Genomic DNA, 18,392 nt, shown 5'->3' with positions numbered 1-18,392 from the left:
ATCCCAGTGTATAATTAAATACTTGTTTTTCTTCTGTAAAAGACATGTGAAACTGTAGATTATGATAATAATACATTTATAAATATTTTATTCAGGAGCAGTTTTAGACTGATGTTTAAAAATATTTAAGATTTTTAAGTATAAAGGATCACAGTGTGAATTTTATATACATTAAACTATGAAATTAAATAAGATAAAACGCATGAATACAAATAAAAGTCACATAATTTATTGTGTGTGTGTGCACGCATTTATTCATGTCCTTATTTCTAAATTAATCTTCACCCTGTAAACCTGAAAATGTCTCATTCTCATTATCTCTAGCCGCTTTATCCTGTTCTACAGGGTCGCAGGCAAGCTGGAGCCTATCCCAGCTGACTACGGGCGAAAGGCAGGGTACACCCTGGACAAGTCGCCAGGTCATCACAGGGCTGACACATAGACAACCATTCACACTCACATTCACACCTACGGTCAATTTAGAGTCACCAGTTAACCTAACCTGCATGTCTTTGGACTGTGGGGGAAACCGGAGCACCCGGAGGAAACCCACGCAGACACGGGGAGAACATGCAAACTCCACACAGAAAGGCCCTCGCCAGCCACGGGGCTCGAACCCGGACCTTCTTGCTGTGAGGCAACAGCGCTAACCACTACACCACCTGAAAATGTGAAAAAATTAATATAAATATAAATCAGATTTATTTGTTTACATGTCAATGCTTTTTAGCTCATCCGGCTGACGGGGTGATGAGTTTATCCCATCGTGTTGTCGGTCATCCGTCCGACGTCGTCCACATTTCACACTTCTTCTCTCTCAATTCTTCACTGATTTTTATTCTTTTTGGCAGGAAGGTCGGTCTGCCTGGGGTGCTTCTACCCACATTTGCATAATTGCAATTAATAATGAAGATATGGAGTAATTAATCGATCCCTAATGAACAGTTTCCACACAAATGGCTTCTTCTCCCTCAATTCTTCACTGATTTTGATTCTTTCTGGCATGAAGGTAGAGGAACCTAGGGTGCATATAGCTTCTACCCATATTAGCTTAATTACAATTATTAATGAAGTTATGGACTAATTAAGCCTTAATGAGCAGTTCAACACAAATCGCTTCTTCTTGGTCAATTCCTCACCGTTTTGGATTCTTTCTGGCAAATAGGTCGGTATTCCTAGGGTGTATATTGCTTCTATATATAGCTTGTATGTAGTGTATATAGCTTGCAAAATTGTATATAGTTTACTGCACAAGGTGGCCCATTTTAGATCGTTCCTTCTGGACTCGATGGGGCCAGAGTGAGTTACGCTATTATTGATGGTCTCGTTTTTAATTGCATTCAGTTATTTTTCAAAGTTTTTTCCATATCATAATTTTTGAACAAACTCCTTACAGAGTAGACAAGACAAGAAGCCTTCATTTGTCACACGTACACTCAGGCACAGACTTAAGCACACACTGAAATTTAACCTCTGCCTTTAACCCATCTGAAGCAGTGAACACACACCATGCACAATGAGCACACACACATACTCAGAGCAGTGCACAGCTATACTACAGCGCCCGGGGAGCAGTTGGGGATTAGGCGCCTTGCCCAAGAGCACTTCAGTCCAACCACATGTCTTTGGACTGTGGGGGAAACCGGAGCACCCGGAGGAAACCTACGCAGACATGAGAACACGCAAACTCCACACAGAAAGGCCCCTGTCGCCCACTGGGCTCGAACCCAGAACCTTCTTGCTGTGCTAACCACGACACTACCACTGTGCCTTTACTTTACTGTCTATAAAAATGAATCAATAAATAAATAGAAATAAATGATGAAGAATAAATGAGTAAACGCTCATTTATTTAAAAAAAGTAAAATAATAATTGCAGAACACATTATTTAAAAACAAAAGATTTGTCATTGTTTTATTTGTATGTTTTAATTATATTAGATTTTAATGTGTATCTTCTTCTTCTTCCTCCTCCTCCTCGTCCAGCATTGTCCATGTGGACCCGATTGATCCATGTCATATTAATTGGAGCATAGTTTTACGCCGGATGCCCTCCTTGCCACAACCCTCCTATACCTGGGATTGGGAAACAACCATTCACACCTGTGGGCAATTTACTGTGGGCCTGTGAACCTAACCGCATGTCTTTGGGTTGTGGGAGGAAACCAGAGCACCCGGAGGAAACCCACACGGACACGGGGAGAACATGCAAACTCCTTTAATGTGTATGTTTTTATTTCTTTATATGTTACTAAATAAGCTAAAATATACACTGATATATAACTATATAATGTACTTGTGTATAAAACATACAGATTGTGAGATGTACACGTATATTATTTATGTACTACTGATCAGGTGGCTGCTCTGAAATAATAAATCAGTTGAATATAGAATTATTTATTTTATTGTTAATCGCAACGATAAATTATATTATAATCAATCCTAGTGACATACAAAAGTGTGAGAACGAGGCAAAGAAAACATCAGCACACATGACAGTAAAGAAATGAAGAGAAAAGAAATAAAGAAATACTCTGTGTATTTATAAGGGAAAGAAATCCGTTTTTCTTTGACTTTAATATTCCACATGCATCAGTCGATGAGCCGACGTGAGAAAGCCGATAACACTTCGCTCATAAAGCAGCATAGAAACAGCACAGAGGTAATTTCAGAGCTCCATCAGTCCACACTGTATGAAAACAGACACGCAGCTTATACACCATTCATCTGAGGTAGGAACAACGTCATATCAGCTCAGTCTTTAAGTGTTTCTGTCCAAGGATTTCAACATTCCTTCTGATTGTCATGGAGAGCTGTGGAGTGGATCCCAGAGCAGAAGAACTTCCACTCGTCCTGTCACTCTCACAGCACGCTTCTGTAGTTATTTATCTGTAATAAACCCTGTTCATCTAAACTGATAACACACAGGCATTAATATTACTTCCTATCATGTGACAATAATAAAGAACCATTTTTGTAATATCCTTAATTTTTTTAACTTGAGAAATTTGTTAAAAATTTCAAAAGAAAACAGATTATACACACAGAGAGAGAGAGAGAGAGAGAGAGTCAAGAAAGAAACCTTTTACAAAACATTTATATACAGGATTCTTTTTTAAAAACATAGACCATGGTGTAAACTCAGTTAATATAATCCATATATATTTCAGCACACATGCATACATACGATATCATACATTCAGACTGTGCATACACATGGCTTAAAGGTGCAGTGAGTAAAATTCTAAATATGATATGAAGAGAAGAAGATAACGCTCGGGGATGTGGAATGTCAGACTGGATTTAAATGCCAAGGAATTCTGAAATTTTTAACGGTAAAAATGGCACAAAAATTCTGCTCCATCTGTTTACATGAAGAAATTAAAAATTAGCGTACCTATATCTATAAGCGTGTAATTTATTTATTTTTAATAACTGTTTGCTCACAATAACATCTAGCAATAAAACAATGTAATAAATACTTTATTTTAATAAACAATAGCACATATTACAACTTTAAAAAAAATTCTGAAATCTAGTTAGATTTTTTTCTAACAGTAGTCAGCGCACGGGATAATCAACGCTGAGAATTTAATTGTAGATTTTTACACACGCGCACGCACACACGGTTCGTATACATGCAAAATTTACTCAAAAAGTGACATTAAAAAAAAGCAGTTAATGCTCTTTATCACAACAAAAAACTCCAGGATATATATTTATTTTGTTTTAGTTTGTCCACATGGAATAATGAAGTGTGCTGATGAAAACGTAACGTTCTTGAGGAGCTGTCCGTGAAAAAAAGTAAGAGTTAAATGAACCGGTTAGGATGTAAAAGCGGAGTTACGGTGCAGGAGACATCATGATGTCGCTGGAGGAGTTGGAGAGCGGGCTGTCGAGCGCTGACGGAGGAACCGACTCTTTCATCTGCTGTCTGAGCTCGCAGATGATCCTCTCCAGCTTCTCCCGCGCCTCCCGTTCACGCCTCAGCTCCTCCTGCAGCTCCTCACGGTCCTCCTCGGCACGGTCCAGCCTCTGACGCAGCTCCAGTAACTACAGCAAGCACCAAGAAGAAAGAAGAATCACAAAACCTAATAATAACAATAACAACAAGAAGATCAACTGTGAGCTACTGCTCACTTCGCTTATATGAGAATGCAAGCAGTTGAAGGAATAGGACATTGAACGTATGAATGTTGACTTCAACAAATAATTAACCCTGAAACAAGTCAGTAAAGAGCAGTGTCTCTCCCCAGGGATTTCAAACAGCATCCTGGTAAACTGTCATTTTGAAATAGCATTTTGCTTCTTGAAATAGCGTCAAAATCCACCCTATACGTTTCATAAATACATTCAGTCGGTAAACAGGAAGTCGCTGTGCGAAAGACCTGAAAATGGTACATACGGTATTGAGGTATTTCACTCACGTGACCAAGTCATGTGACGCTGCCATTTTGGACGGCACGGCTCGAATCAGTTTGAATGCGAGGAAGGCGACAAACGAAAAACATAAAAGAAAAAGGAGCGAGATGCAGAAAACACCTTCACTATCCAGCGACGTAGGGCATTTACAGGGCGAGCAGAGGGAGAGGTATTTGCAAAAATTGAGGTTAGCAGGCTTAGAGAACGATGTTTACCTGCTTCCACCAGGATTGTTCACTGACGTACGGAAGTACACGAAGCCCTCGTCTTTACCTGACTTCGGCCCACATGATCTGTATACCTATGTCGTTAAAAACCCATCGCCATACACAGGTATTGATCTGAAAGCGTATAAGAGTTTGGATGCCTACAAATATTTTGTGTCAGGCTGGGTAACATGCCTACATCAGCGGGTCGTCCCTGGAGCCGGTGGTCGCCATCTGATTACAGCTAAGGTTTGTTCACATTTTCATTTACTTTCGGTCCTCAGGATGAACAAAATGTTATTAAATGTCATTGAAATAACTTCTTAGTCTGTTGAGACATGGCCCGTTATAAATTTGCTGTTACCAGGCAATGACCAAGAACTGTATTATTAGGGTCGGTGTAGTTGTAGCAGTGTATTAGCAACTAGCTGTTAGCACTAGCTAATGTCAACAACATAGTAGCTGGTATGTTACTGTAGCAATGTTTACGTTCAGTCATTTGGATGACTGTTAAAACCTTTCAGTCTCAAGTTTTTCCTTTACTGGATTTACTAGTTTACTGAGCCATCGCGCGCTCTCCGGCCGAGCCGGGAGCCATCGCGCGCTCTCCGGCCGAGCCGGGAGCCATCGCGCGCTCTCCGGCCGAGCCGGGAGCCATCGCGCGCTCTCCGGCCGAGCCGGGAGCCATCGCGCGCTCTCCGGCCGAGCCGGGAGCCATCGCGCGCTCTCCGGCCGAGCCGGGAGCCATCGCGCGCTCTCCGGCCGAGCCGGGAGCCATCGCGCGCTCTCCGGCCGAGCCGGGAGCCATCGCGCGCTCTCCGGCCGAGCCGGGAGCCATCGCGCGCTCTCCGGCCGAGCCCGGAGCCATCGCGCGCTCTCCGGCCGAGCCCGGAGCCATCGCGCGCTCTCCGGCCGAGCCCGGAGCCATCGCGCGCTCTCCGGCCGAGCCCGGAGCCATCGCGCGCTAGCTCAGTAAACTAGTAAATCCAGTAAAGGAAAAACTTGAGACTGAAAGGTTTTAACAGTCATCCAAATGACTGAACGTAAATATTGCTACAGTAACATACTAGCTACTATGTTGTTGACATTAGCTAGCTTGCCGTCCAAAATGGTGGACACCGGGGCGTCACGTGACCCTGTGACGTCAGGTGAAATACCTCAATAGAACTCCGAGCTGAAGTTTGGTACCAAGTGGCTATGATTTGTGGCTGCTGCGGTAAAGGTTGTTTTGGACGGATGGAGATACGGACGGACAGAGGTAAACCAGTATACCCCCTCCTTCGGAGCGGGGTATTATAATAATAATAATAATAATAATAATAATAATAATAAGAATAAGATAATGACAGAAATGAGCCAGCAGGGGGCAGTAGTTGTGGGGGCAGTAGTGGGTTAGTCAGTGATTTGGGGGCAGTAGTAGTAGTAGTAGCAGCGGGGGTAGTGGTGCTCCTTGAGCATTGTTGAAGGCTTGAATGTTTAAAAAAAAAAAAATCACAAAGGTGTTTTGCAAAAAAAATTGGCCCAAATGTGAAACATAAAATGTGGGAGATGACTGAAACAGTTACCATGACCACACTTAAAAAAATAAAAATTAAAAAAAATAAAACCCCCACATCAGCTCCACCACCACTACCACCACAGGGCAACTTTCAAAAATGGCGTCTTTGAGTTTGTCCAGTTTGCCTTAAATGAATGCAGTAAAAGTGTAGCTGCCATCAGAGTCAGTTATGCAATTTAAGTTCATTTAATATTTTGAGAATTAAAAGAATGATTAACATTACTGACAAATAAATACATTCATAAATTAGTTAATAAGTAATTGGGAACATAAAGCCTAGTATATATTTAAGGTACAAATATAGCGGAACTACTGTTCTTTGTCACTGTGAGGAAGGGGGGTTTTGTTTGTTGCTGCGCCCTATGCATGCATGCTCGTCGGCGCGTACCTGTAACGTAAGGTTACCTGTTGTTTTAAGTTTATGAAGAGTTGGATTGTGAAGACTTGTCGAGCCTGAAGTTTCCTTTTACTCCCCTTGAGTTAACGCGGCCAATGAGGTATGTTGTTATTTGTGTTTAATTATGATAATTTGTTATGCGAACTTATTCTAATCACAAACGCTAACGCTGTTTACTTGATAACCGAATAACTCATGTTTCATTATCTGTATATTTAAGTTATATTTCCTTTGTGAGATGTTTATTTTTATCATTATTGTCTATGAGAATACTCTGGAAGGCTGTAGAGTCATTTATGTTTTTGTATTTTATTTTATCTAGTTCTCACAGCGTTTTGACGGCACGTTGAAAGCATGGATGTGCAATAAAAGCCCGTAACTCCAAGAACGCCTTGTGCTCATGTTTTCAACTGGAGGGGAGCTATAGAAAGTGCATCATCTCCATTAAAACACCACACTGCTGCTGATTTCTGGACTGTGATTGGCCAGAAGGTGTTGATTCATTTCTACAACAGCAGCTCTGCCCTGATGTAAATATCGATGATGCAGTGCCCCGGGGCCCAGAGGCTGTCAGGGGCCCCTGTAGGAAAGCAATCTGTTACTGATTTGCTCTTGTGGGCAGGGCCTAACGGGCATTAGCTGCTTCACGCGGTCTTCAAAATAACCATGCTGGATAAAGATGTTTGGGGAAATTTGGCTGTGGGGGTTTGAGTCCAGGGCAGGTTGTTAGATCGGCGATGATAAACGTGGCACTTCGGCCAGCCTTCGATCAGCACCACCCACATCAGGACTGTCCGTGATGGAGCTCATCAAACGCTGGTCTGCAGGATGGGAGGTGCCTGAGGATCGCCATGGTGACATAACATCTGTCTGCTTTGCAGCTGTCTGGAGCGGTTTTGTGTGTGTGTGTGTGTGTGTGTGTGTGTGTGTGTGTGTGTGTGTGTGTGTGTGTGTGTGTGTGTGTGTGTGAGAGGGGGAAGAAGTTGGGCCAAGAAAAAATATTTGCACCAGGGCCAATCACAGTGATGTTACACTACAGCGGTTCTGACAGGAGAGCAGCCACAAATCACAGGTTCACACTAAATTACTGCGATTGTTCTAATATGTTTTTGTTTCTATGGTAACAGCTCATCCACAGGGCAAGCTGTCATGCAGCTCCTTTAGATTTTTTTTTTCATCTGCTCTGTACAATTAAATCGTTAAACGAGATTTTTTAAAACAGTGAATTAAAGTCAGATAAAAAAGGGCTCGTGTTCTACCTGTGCAGTGTAACGGTTCTCCTGCTGCTCTCGGCACCTACAGCTCTGCTGCTCCATACTGCACTGAAGCCTCTTCTGTTCCTCCTGCTCCACCTGCAGCTCCGTCTGCACCTCCCCCAACTCGTCTGCGTCGGCTTTGCGCAGAGCCTGCAGCTCCTGATCCCCGAGGACGAAAAGCAGAAGAGAAGGTCAGGACAAACTTTGGTGCATTATAGCAGAGAGGTGTGTGTGTGTGTGTTAGTGTGGTGGTGGTGACACACACGCACACACACCAAACGATGCAGTACAGATTTAACCCCTTATGTGCTGTTTATTTAATTACAGAGTAAACATCATTTATATTCATGTAACTACAAAAATCCATTCACTTTCCTCAGCATCCTGACGTGTGTGCGTGTGTTTATATTTTGCACCGCTTACTGTAATACTTTTCTTACATATGATCTCTGATATAATCTTATTTCTAATCTTCTATGGAAAAAACTCCAATCCTGATCTTTAGCACCACGTCGGTTTAAAGACACGTGACACACGTGGAGATTAAGAACCTTTTCCAGCTGCTGCTGCTTGCGCAGGGTGGACTGCAGCTTCTCCTGCTGAGCGTTGTACATCTGAAGCACCTCCACCACCATGCTGTCCTTGTTCTCCTCCAAAGACTTCTCACATGCCGGTGTTTCTATGGAAACCCTGGGTCGCTCGTCTGGATCGCTGCGCTGTGATTGGCTGGCCGGGCGACTTGTTTTCTTGCCCCCTGTGGAATCAGAGAACAGCAGCGTTTGAAGAATCAGTCACGTCGCTCACACGATCATGACACTTGGCTCTCAGGCCATGAGGAGGTGACGGACCTGCAGACGCTTTGCGTTCGCTTTCCTCCACTTCCTCTGATGCTTTTTTCACAGGTTTCAGCGTCTCGGCTCTCGGCGCGTCGTTGTCTTTATCAGCAGCTCGTGCAGAGTCCAGGGCCGTGCCGGAGACATTCAGCTTATCGTGCATGTAAAGATACCAACTGGAAGAACATGGCGAGTTAAACTCCACTTACACACGGGACAAACACAAGACGTTTATTTCTGGTGTCTCAATGCTGTACATTTTTACAGAAAATTTTTGCAGACTCTACACTAATATTAAACCACATCTCTGACTTGTCTGTTTATCGATTTTCATCACAGGAGTTTTTATATTGTTTGCTGTAGGATATGAATGAATAGATATTTTATGTTGTTATTTATTTCGGATCTATGACTTATTTATTGATATACATTATCGTTTGATTCATATATTATAAGGTAAAAACCCAAGAACTCTTACACACAACCTATTTACACCTTGAACCCAAATACACACCATGTGGAGGTGGAAACAAATAAGCTGAGTTGAGGTGAGTGAGTGAGTGAGTGAGTGAGTGAGTGAGTGAGTGAGTGAGTGAGTGAGTGAGTGAGTGAGTGAGTGAGTGAGTGAATAAATGTGTGTTCATGATGTCAATGCACCTTTGCCACATGAGGTCCAGGTGTCTGGGATCCTCCTTCAGGTTGGTGAGGACACACGGGTCAAACGTGTACGCCGGGAACGCTGCCACCGCCTGTGCGATAGGAACGGACATAAAAGTCTGTGGGCGTGGCGTTGTGTGTGACAAGAAATGCAGTGATAAACTCAGATAAAACTGATTCCAGGTGAGTGTGTGTTTTACCTTTCCCTCTGAACCACTCTCACACACTTTCTCTTTCCCAGAACACAGATTTAACCCCTCCTCCACTCGGGCAGCCTCCTAGAGGACATAGAGAAAGAGAGAGAGAGATCGTATATCAGTGTGGAGACAGGGTTCAGGATTAACACTCACTCACAGCTTTGAATGCTTCTTTATGGACCACTGAGTTCCGGGAGGCCCTGCTGTCCCACTCTCACACTCTGCCTGTCTCACTCTGTCTCTTTTTCTCTATGGACAACTGAGAAGGCCCTGCTGTCTCACTCTCTGTCTCTTCCTCTGTCTAGCTCTCTCTTTGTCTCACTCTCTTTTTCTCTCTTCTATCTCTCTCTCAACCTCACTGCGTTCCTCGTTCTCTCACTTACTGTGTACTGTATGTCTGTCTTTCCCTCTCATTTTATCTTCTGTATATTTGTTTCAATCTCTGTCTCAATCTCACTGTCTCTCTCTCACTTTTTCTCTCTGTCTATTTTTGTCTCTCCTTCTCTTTTTTCCTCTTTCTTCCTTTGTCTGTCTCTTTCTTGATGGATGACTGGCTTCCTGGAGGCCCTGCTGTCTCACTCTAGACTTGTCTTACACAATAATAACATGTGCTAATTTTTTTTTCCGCTCATCCTAAAACGAAAAACTCCTGTGAATGAAAGCAGCTGAGGGTTTGAAGCTTTTATCTGTCAGTGTGATCTCACAGATACTCAGATTATTATCATTCACAGACAAACAGGATCATTTACTTTTTATATCTCACAGCCATAACAGGTTTGACATGAAGTCATGCATGAGGGCTCCAGACGACTCTGTATGAACCTGCCCGTGTCTGGCTCTGGCTCTGTCTGTGTGTGTGTGTGTGTGTGTGTGTGTGTGTGTGTGTGTGTGTGTGTGTGTGTGTGTGTGTATACATCATGTGGCTCTTGGCGGCCTGAAGGCTCCAGACAATTTACAACATCTGACGCAAGCAGTCCAGTCATTCAGTGAACACACACACAAAACCACGGCTGGGGTTTATCACTGACCTCAGACCTGCTCACGGGTCAGTCATTTATCAGAAACCCAAAGCCGTCTCATACAAACATTAATGAAAGATCTGTGTCTCAGTTTCGTTTATCAGATCTAACCTTTCTAAAATGTTGAGACGGTTAGAAAATATGCAGCAAAAACAAACAATGAAATCCAGACACGTCATCGTTATTATGCCAACAGTAAAGTCGTTAATGCGTGAATAATGAGCCCAATAATAAACATCTAACAACTAATTAATATTTATTTCGTCCACAATAAATAGATCAACAATGCCCAACACTAATGAGCATATTCATGTCGGTTCATCCTTAAAATTCTTAATGTGGGTGCTAATATTTATGCACACTGCTCTAACTTCTTTATCTGGCTATGGATGTTTATGAACATATTGTATTTTTAATGTACGGTAACTAGTAATGACTTCCAGAGCTCTGACACTGGAGACTCCTTCCAGAAACCAGTTTAATAAACGTCTCCTTACAGAAACCTTCACCGCAGATATCCGTTTATGGAGCGTCCACCGTGCAGGTCCCCGTGAATGAGCGGTTACTACAGAAGCCAAATATAAACCTGCACTACTGTCGGAGCTGCTGTTCGAGAAGATTCACCAACAGCTTCTGACCCATCAGGTTCATGAAGGTGAATGTTTACGACTCGTCTCGCCTCCTTTAAACATTTTAAAAAATTTATATTTACTACCCTGTTACGTGTAACAGGACAGAACTTGTTTACGGTCGCGACGACTTTATCTCTCACAAACAGACAAACAGAGTCGATAGCGTCGCTTATCTCTGACAACATTAGTAATGGCTCAGACAAAAATAAGCTCGCTCGCTCACTCCTTCCACACGGCGGCAGCTGGCCAAGTCCAAAGGTCAGCAGTCTGCTCTTTATCATTCATTACACTGAGATTTAACTCTGAGATTTGAGTGCAGCTGGAGGAAACAATCTGCTTCACTCGTCTCTCAGACGTCTATTGTTTCTGTCAGGTGTTTTGTGTGTTATGTGTGTTACACAGAGTCGATCTACTTTCGTTTCAGCAGTCATGTCTTTTCTGAGCTGAGGCTGCTTTTCTCAGAACTCCAGTCTCCGGACAGCGTTGTTTAGTCTCCGGATAAGGGTTATATAATGAGTCTGGAATCGACTGGGAGTTCTGAAAGCTGATTGGCTGTGAAGGAGGCCGGGACTGGGGGTCTGCATTTCTATTGGCTGGAAGTGAAGCTGAATGTAGGGGCCATGGTGGGGGAAAGCAGCAGGCTGGAGACACATGTGACTGTCCTCCTCTCTCTCTCTCTCTCTCTCTCTCTCTCTCTCTCTCTCTGTGTCTCTAGTTCTTTCCTCTTTTTTCCCCGTCTCTTTTTTCCACTCTCTCTCTCTTTCTCTCTCGCCCACTCCCCTCCCACTCACTCTCTGTTTCTCTGCCCTGTTGCCGTGGTTCCTGCTGTTTGTGCAGACTCGGTGAGGAAAGCCAGGCGACCCTGACCGAACCGTCAGCGTCGTGCAGCTTCCTCCGGAGAGGGGAAACGCCTGCTCAAGACCACAGCTCACCTAACACCACTCCACTTCACTGTTTACTTCAGCGTTAAAATATTTACAGCTTACCACAGGGACACGTCCTCCAACACGTCTCCATCATGCATCTGCTCTAAAACATGGTCATTACTCGCGACAGATTTATATCAAATCTCACACTTCACACAAATACATCTGGAAAATATTCCATCTGTTTTTTGGCCTTGTGTAATTCTGCTCTAATTGTTGTTCTTTGACGTAAAATTTAAAAAGGCTCATCTGCTGTTTAGTATTTACAAAAAAAAAAAGATTTAAATTAAACAGCTTAAATTTTACAGAGTCATAACTACACCTTTAATACAAGTTTCATTGTAATTACTGAATAATTAACCGTAGAATAATTAACCGTAGAATTATGGAGCTGAATGTTCCCCAGGAAGTGCTGTGGTTCATAATGGCACAAAGACTGCAAAAGATCAATGAAATTTCCCAAACTCACATCCCCTACTCTTGGTACTACTGAATATTTTTTTTCCTATTAGTTTCACTTTAGTTACTGAACACAAAGCTGAAACTTTTCCTGAATAAACGTGTCGCGAGTCTTACCAGATGTGACGGCTTTGTGTCCAGACGAATCCCACTGAACTTCAGTTTCATGGCCTGCAGGAGCTGCTCCAGTTTCCCCTCATCGGCGATGCCGTGGTACCGTCGTCCCAGCTGGAGGTAGCACGCCCATTTGGCAGAGTCAAAGCCCCAGTGGCAGGTCCGCTTGTCCGGCTGCCGGTGTGAGTGCATGACGAAGCGCTCTGGACAGAAAAGCTGTCGGCACTGCAAGCATCGGATACACAGAGCTCCTGGAGTGGTGTAGAGACGAGGAACGAACAGGCCTTGGCACTTCCCCAGGCACTGATGCTCCACCCAGAATCCTCCGGCTTCCTCCGCTTCCCGCTCCTCTTCTTCAGCAAGCCGGTGGTCTTTATGCAGGCTGGCGGGAAGGTTGTCACCTGGGTGGAGCAGGGTGTTGCAGAGCCGCTGGGCGTCTGTGAGCGTGATGAGGCCACAGGACGGTGCGCCGGCCGGGAGGACACCCAGCACTTTGAGGACGTGCAGCTGGGAAGCGTTGCAGCGCGAGCAGTAGACGTAGAGCTGATCACACACTGAGTTGATCTGCTGCAGGGAGAAGTCTCGCAGAACCGTGTTGAGCACCTGAGGCAAACACAGGCGCAGCTCACCACCCACTGAGAAGCAGGAAATGGATTCACCCTCCAGCGTGCACAACACAAGCTCTGTGGAGCTGTCAGGAGGCACCAGTAAGGGCCCGACTGCCACGCTGGCCTGGCTGAGAGACGGAGCCAGCTTCTCCTGGCTGTACTGACCAGAAAAGGCAGCAGGGCCTCCTAAAGAACACTGGCTGCTCAGAGTAAACTGGGCCAGAGTGTGCCTCAAAGCTGGGCTCAGGTCCAGAGCGCTGTCTCGTCCATCCTGTCCCTTTGAGACATGTTGATAGTTTAGAAACTGACAGTCCTTCTCTACATGTTCGGCTTTTATAACAGGAGTCCTTGACAATGATGAGGACGCTGATGACTCTGAGGCTTTTTTGCATGACAAATTAAGTGCTGCCATCACACGCTTCTTTATAGGTGCTGCTTCTATCTGCCTCTCTCGCATCAGCCTCTTCACCGGTACTCTGAGCAGAGCCTGATCCTTCTCAGAGTGAGGACGGTTGTTCTGCACCATGGCCATGTTGCCAGGACTGGAACTGCAATAACAACGGATCTTCAGTAACTCCAGGTGGACCAACAGTTACTCAGGGGTGTTTTTTTTACTGGAGAGGTCTTACAGAACCATTGTGACGACTTGTGCTCAACTTCAAGCCTTCTTGGAAAACTGTATAAAAAAAAATGAAGAACAGCATGTAAAAAAAAAAACATATCTACTCTGCTAAGAGTATACCTTCTGTGTTTAATTGCTCATGTTACCCTTAAAGGCCACGTAACAATAACAGGGTGCCAATACTTTATCAAAGACATTTGTCTTTAACAGCTGTGATTAAGATTGTCATTAGTGCAGTAACTGCAGAATTTCTCCAACACGTGACCTATGACCTTTACCCTGACACATGCACAGACAGACCCCCGCCCTCACCCTCAGAGGAGAAGCGAAATCCTATTGCCCTTTTGCCCTCAGACTTTACAACTACCCCCTCCACAAACATGTCTGTAATAACAGTGCGATGGATCATAAAGTGTAATTAGTCTCACTCTGGAGAAAAAAAGCTTGGCTGCTCTTCATCTTCTTGAATATTTCACTGCAGTGGTGAATTCTGATTGGTCAGAAAGTGTTGATTGATGTTCTATAATGGCAGTTTTTACTGTTGTTGTGGTATAAAAGGAATAAAACACTTGGGGGAAAGTAGATAGATATGTTTTTAACTGATTTTTCCTTCTTATTAGTCATGCACAAAAGCCTGCTAACCAACGATCATCATTATCATACAACTGCATTTGGATATAAAATACAGTATATTCAGCCAAACATCATGATTCACATCGCAATTCTCTGCAAAACTTTACATTTCAAACCACTGATTTAAGATAGCCAAATGGAAACGATCTGCCACTCTAGGGTTATTGTCCTTTCTAACAGTTTGTTAGTTTTAAGATTTAACAAGTTTGTCACAAACACCGTCATTCTAGGTACACAAATCAAACAATAAAACACAAGCTGCTGTCGTGGTATGGAGCTGTTTTCATTCCCTGTCATTGAGATAAGCCAGACTGAAGATTAAAGCCTGTGTGATGTTTGGGTGAACAGATGCTAGAACAAAAGTGATGAGATCTGTAACGTGTCTTTTTTTTCTTCGTCAATTTAAGCACTTTCTTAAAGGTCACCTCGACTACCCGGAAGTCTTTCTTCATGGGGTCCTTTATTATTATTCCTTTATTATATTCCTTAATATAATAGAACTGGGACTTGTTGTCAGGAAATCTAGAATCAGATCAGAGTCACTGCAGATGAAATGGAGGCCAAGTACAGTATTTTACACACACCAGGGATTTGTCTTGGTGAGTGTGCAGTGCTGGACTATTTACAGAAATATACAGAGGCCCAAGAAACCTACGGTGTGTAAGAATAAATTAACCTGCAGTGGAATAAATTCCAACATAAGAAATATTAAATGTGCACTTGCTATACACATATGAAATAATTAGGAATTATAAAACATTGCATCTCTGTATTAGAAGCGTTCATGCAACCGTAGAAAGATGATAGTTCAAAGCCCAGCAGAAGACCGGAAGTCGATGTCACGCCTGATCTGATTTGGAGAAAGGCCGCACCATGAGAGTTTCGGCGGTGAAATGGGGGTGAACACGGAAAACACACCGCCGTGTCGTGTCAATAATCTAGGACCATAAAGGTCAACGTGTCTTCTTTCGACATTTTTCACGTGTTTGTTTCCCTGAGTGTGTCCACAAACCTTTTCAAATGAGTCACACAGAGAAACGGAGCTGGAAGTGACAGACAGGCCACCCCCGTCCTCCTCCGCCCAGTGGATCTTCCTCCCTCCCTCACACAGTAAAGCCGCTCGCGTCCCCTCCCCCTTTCACTCGAACGAACCCCCGTTCTTTCCCTCACCCCTCCCCTCCCCTCCCCTCCCCTCCGCGCGCGCTGTGCTGTTCTGTGGTAATGACATTCAGCAGTGAGGCGCGCGCGCTGCGGGACTCCCCCCTTCTTCCCCCCTCCCTCCCCCCTTCTGTTTCTGCATTTCACAACAAATGAGGAAAACACCACCGACTGGAACCCGACTGTGGGGAAAAAACACCTCTCTGGTTCGATAATACAAATAAATCCATCGACTGGTGCTTTGTCTCTGAATGAAGGCTCGTTTTTCGCCCTCGTCTCCAGTGCAGCGATTAAAACACGACCTGCTGAGGACCGATAGTGTAATGGCTCCATTAGCGACTCCATTAGCTTGTAAAATTTACAACAAAACCGTTTTTCTCCTTTAAATCACCTTTATGTAGGACTTTATGAGGAAAAAAAACACACGCGCGCTATATGTTTAAAACGGTCTCACTGATGTTCGACTTTCACCGTTCAAATGGCACATGAAATGAAATGGAATGGAATGTACCGGACGGATAAACCGGACACCGTGCTGTCCAGTAACATTTACATTACAATAATCACATTAACGTGAGAGGAGAAAAACAGCCTCGAGATCTTTAATGGTGTCTCACCTTCTGATTAAACGAAGCTTTAAAGCCTGGATCCGGTGTGAGTTCAGTCTCCGTTCTTCATCCGGGAGGGAAAATGATCTCTGATTAAACGGATTTACTGCGAAAATATCACCGGGAGCAGCAGCTGTTTGCTGCGCGGTCAGAGTCTCTGTCTGTCTCTCTCTCAGATAATTACTGAGCTCCGAGCTTCAGGGTGATAGACCGGTGACGTCACTCCCCACAACCCGACTGCGTACGTCACCGGCGACGACAGCGCGCGCTTCCTCCCGACACGAGACGAGACGAGACGAGACAGCAGGCTGCTTTTTTTTTTTTTTTTGGCTACGTTCTCTTTTCCTCCACACCCAGCTCCTCACCACTTCATAATATTTCAATAATATTTATTTACTCAGTTTAGAGCTGAAAGCCAAGCGGCAAAATAAATCAATCATGGATTTCTGTTTTTTTTTCCTTTTTCTTTTCTTTTTTCTTTTTTAAACGCGTAGGCACCTCGCGCTCCACTTTACTGGTCGCCATGTCAACCAACACTCCGAGTCTGAGAAGTATGCGAAAAATCCCCGGATGTACCTCCACAAACACTCACACACAGTTTCCCGATCAGAGAGGGAGAGAGAGAGAGTGTGTGTGAGAAAGAGAGAGAGACTCTAACCCTAACCCTGAAAAAGTAAAATAAATAAAAGTATAGAGATGGTGTGTCTTTACTCTCTGCACTAACACGTGTTTTCCTTTTTAATCACACGGTTAAAGATCAGGGCTGTAACTCACACCGCCGCCATCTGGGTCTGGGTCTGGATTCCACTTCACCCCCCAGGATGTCCCCCACCCTACACCCACACCCAGGTTCGAGTCAACATGGCCGCCCAGGCCAAGATCACACTTTTCACATCTGTGAGGGTGCACTGCGATGGTTCACTAGGGTTGTAAATTTGCAAAATAAAATAATAAATTTGCATGTAATATGTACCACGTCTTCCAAATGGACTCTGAGCAAACTAGAAGTCGTATAATAACTACAACTGCTGGTCCACAAGGGAGTAGAACTACAGCTTCACACCAACGACAGTAAATGATCTCTTCACTACTTTAGTAATATTCAACTCAGATTAATCAACACTGACACCTTCTTCTTCTTCTTCTTCTTCTTTTTCTTCTTCCTCTTCTTCTTCTTCTTCTTCTTCCAATATTGTTCATATAATTAAAGAATTATCTATCTATCTATCTATCTATCTATCTATCTATCTATCTATCTATCTATCTATCTATCTATCTATCTATCTATCTATCTATCACCTTTTGGCATATTATTGTTGGTTAAGTACTGACAGTATTTTAGCGTGCTCACTAAACATGAAGAAAAATAAAGTGAGTTTTTTCAGCTGTGGAGGAACATCTCACCACCACCTTCACCCACGCCTGTCCACTTTAACCAGGGTGACTTTCATCTCACCCTAGATGCAGAGACGCCGTGTGTTTAGAGTTATACGTCTTGAGACGATCTCGAGTGCTAATGGTGCGAGTGGTGATGGAGAGCTGCAGGTCATCACTAGGAGAAATCTGACATGTCTGAGTGGGGGGTAAAATGATACAACCCCGATTCCAAAAAAGTTGGGACAAAGTACAAATTGTAAATAAAAACAGAATGCAATGATGTGGAAGTTTCAAAATTCCATATTTTATTCAGAATAGAACATAGATGACATATCAAATGTTTAAACTGAGAAAATGTATCATTTAAAGAGAAAAATTAGGTGATTTTAAATTTCATGACAACAACACATCTCAAAAAAGTTGGGACAAGGCCATGTTTCCCACTGTGAGACATCCCCTTTTCTCTTTACAACAGTCTGTAAACGTCTGGGGACTGAGGAGACAAGTTGCTCAAGTTTAGGGATAGGAATGTTAACCCATTCTTGTCTAATGTAGGATTCTAGTTGCTCAACTGTCTTAGGTCTTTTTTGTCATATCATCCGTTTTATGATGCACCAAATGTTTTCTATGGGTGAAAGATCTGGACTGCAGGCTGGCCAGTTCAGTACCCGGACCCTTCTTCTACGCAGCCATGATGCTGTAATCGA

At 43.6% G+C, this 18,392-nt stretch overlaps 1 protein-coding gene across 1 annotated transcript; it reads right to left on the bottom strand.

Moving 5' to 3' along the window:
• Positions 1-2,544: 2,544 nt before the first annotated feature.
• On the bottom strand, positions 2,545-16,814 carry skilb (SKI-like proto-oncogene b). The gene is made up of 8 exons (XM_060899690.1): positions 16,318-16,814; positions 12,683-13,963; positions 9,533-9,610; positions 9,333-9,424; positions 8,691-8,851; positions 8,394-8,596; positions 7,846-8,001; positions 2,545-4,056 (listed from the first exon to the last, which is right to left on the bottom strand). Exons 2-8 carry the CDS (start codon positions 13,817-13,819, stop codon positions 3,847-3,849), a joined length of 2,037 nt encoding a protein of 678 aa, XP_060755673.1. The 5' UTR covers positions 13,820-13,963; positions 16,318-16,814; the 3' UTR covers positions 2,545-3,846.
• Positions 16,815-18,392: the final 1,578 nt, after the last annotated feature.

The sequence above is a fragment of the Neoarius graeffei genome, chromosome 19 (assembly GCF_027579695.1).
Source record: "Neoarius graeffei isolate fNeoGra1 chromosome 19, fNeoGra1.pri, whole genome shotgun sequence".
NCBI classification, from domain to species: Eukaryota; Metazoa; Chordata; class Actinopteri; order Siluriformes; family Ariidae; genus Neoarius; species Neoarius graeffei.
The sequence above is the reverse complement of the archived record's forward strand: the minus strand, read 5'-3'. Positions and strand labels throughout refer to the sequence as shown.

Coding starts and splice junctions, on each gene's coding strand:
- skilb (XM_060899690.1), bottom strand. CDS start 13,819: ATGGCCATGGTGCAGAACAACCGTCCTCACTCTGAGAAGGATCAGGCT. Junction 9,611..12,682: donor ACACAAAGCCGTCACATCTG/GTAAGACTCGCG, acceptor TATGTCCTCTAG/GAGGCTGCCCGAGTGGAGGA. Junction 8,852..9,332: donor CTGGACCTCATGTGGCAAAG/GTGCATTGACAT, acceptor ATGTTCTTCCAG/TTGGTATCTTTACATGCACG.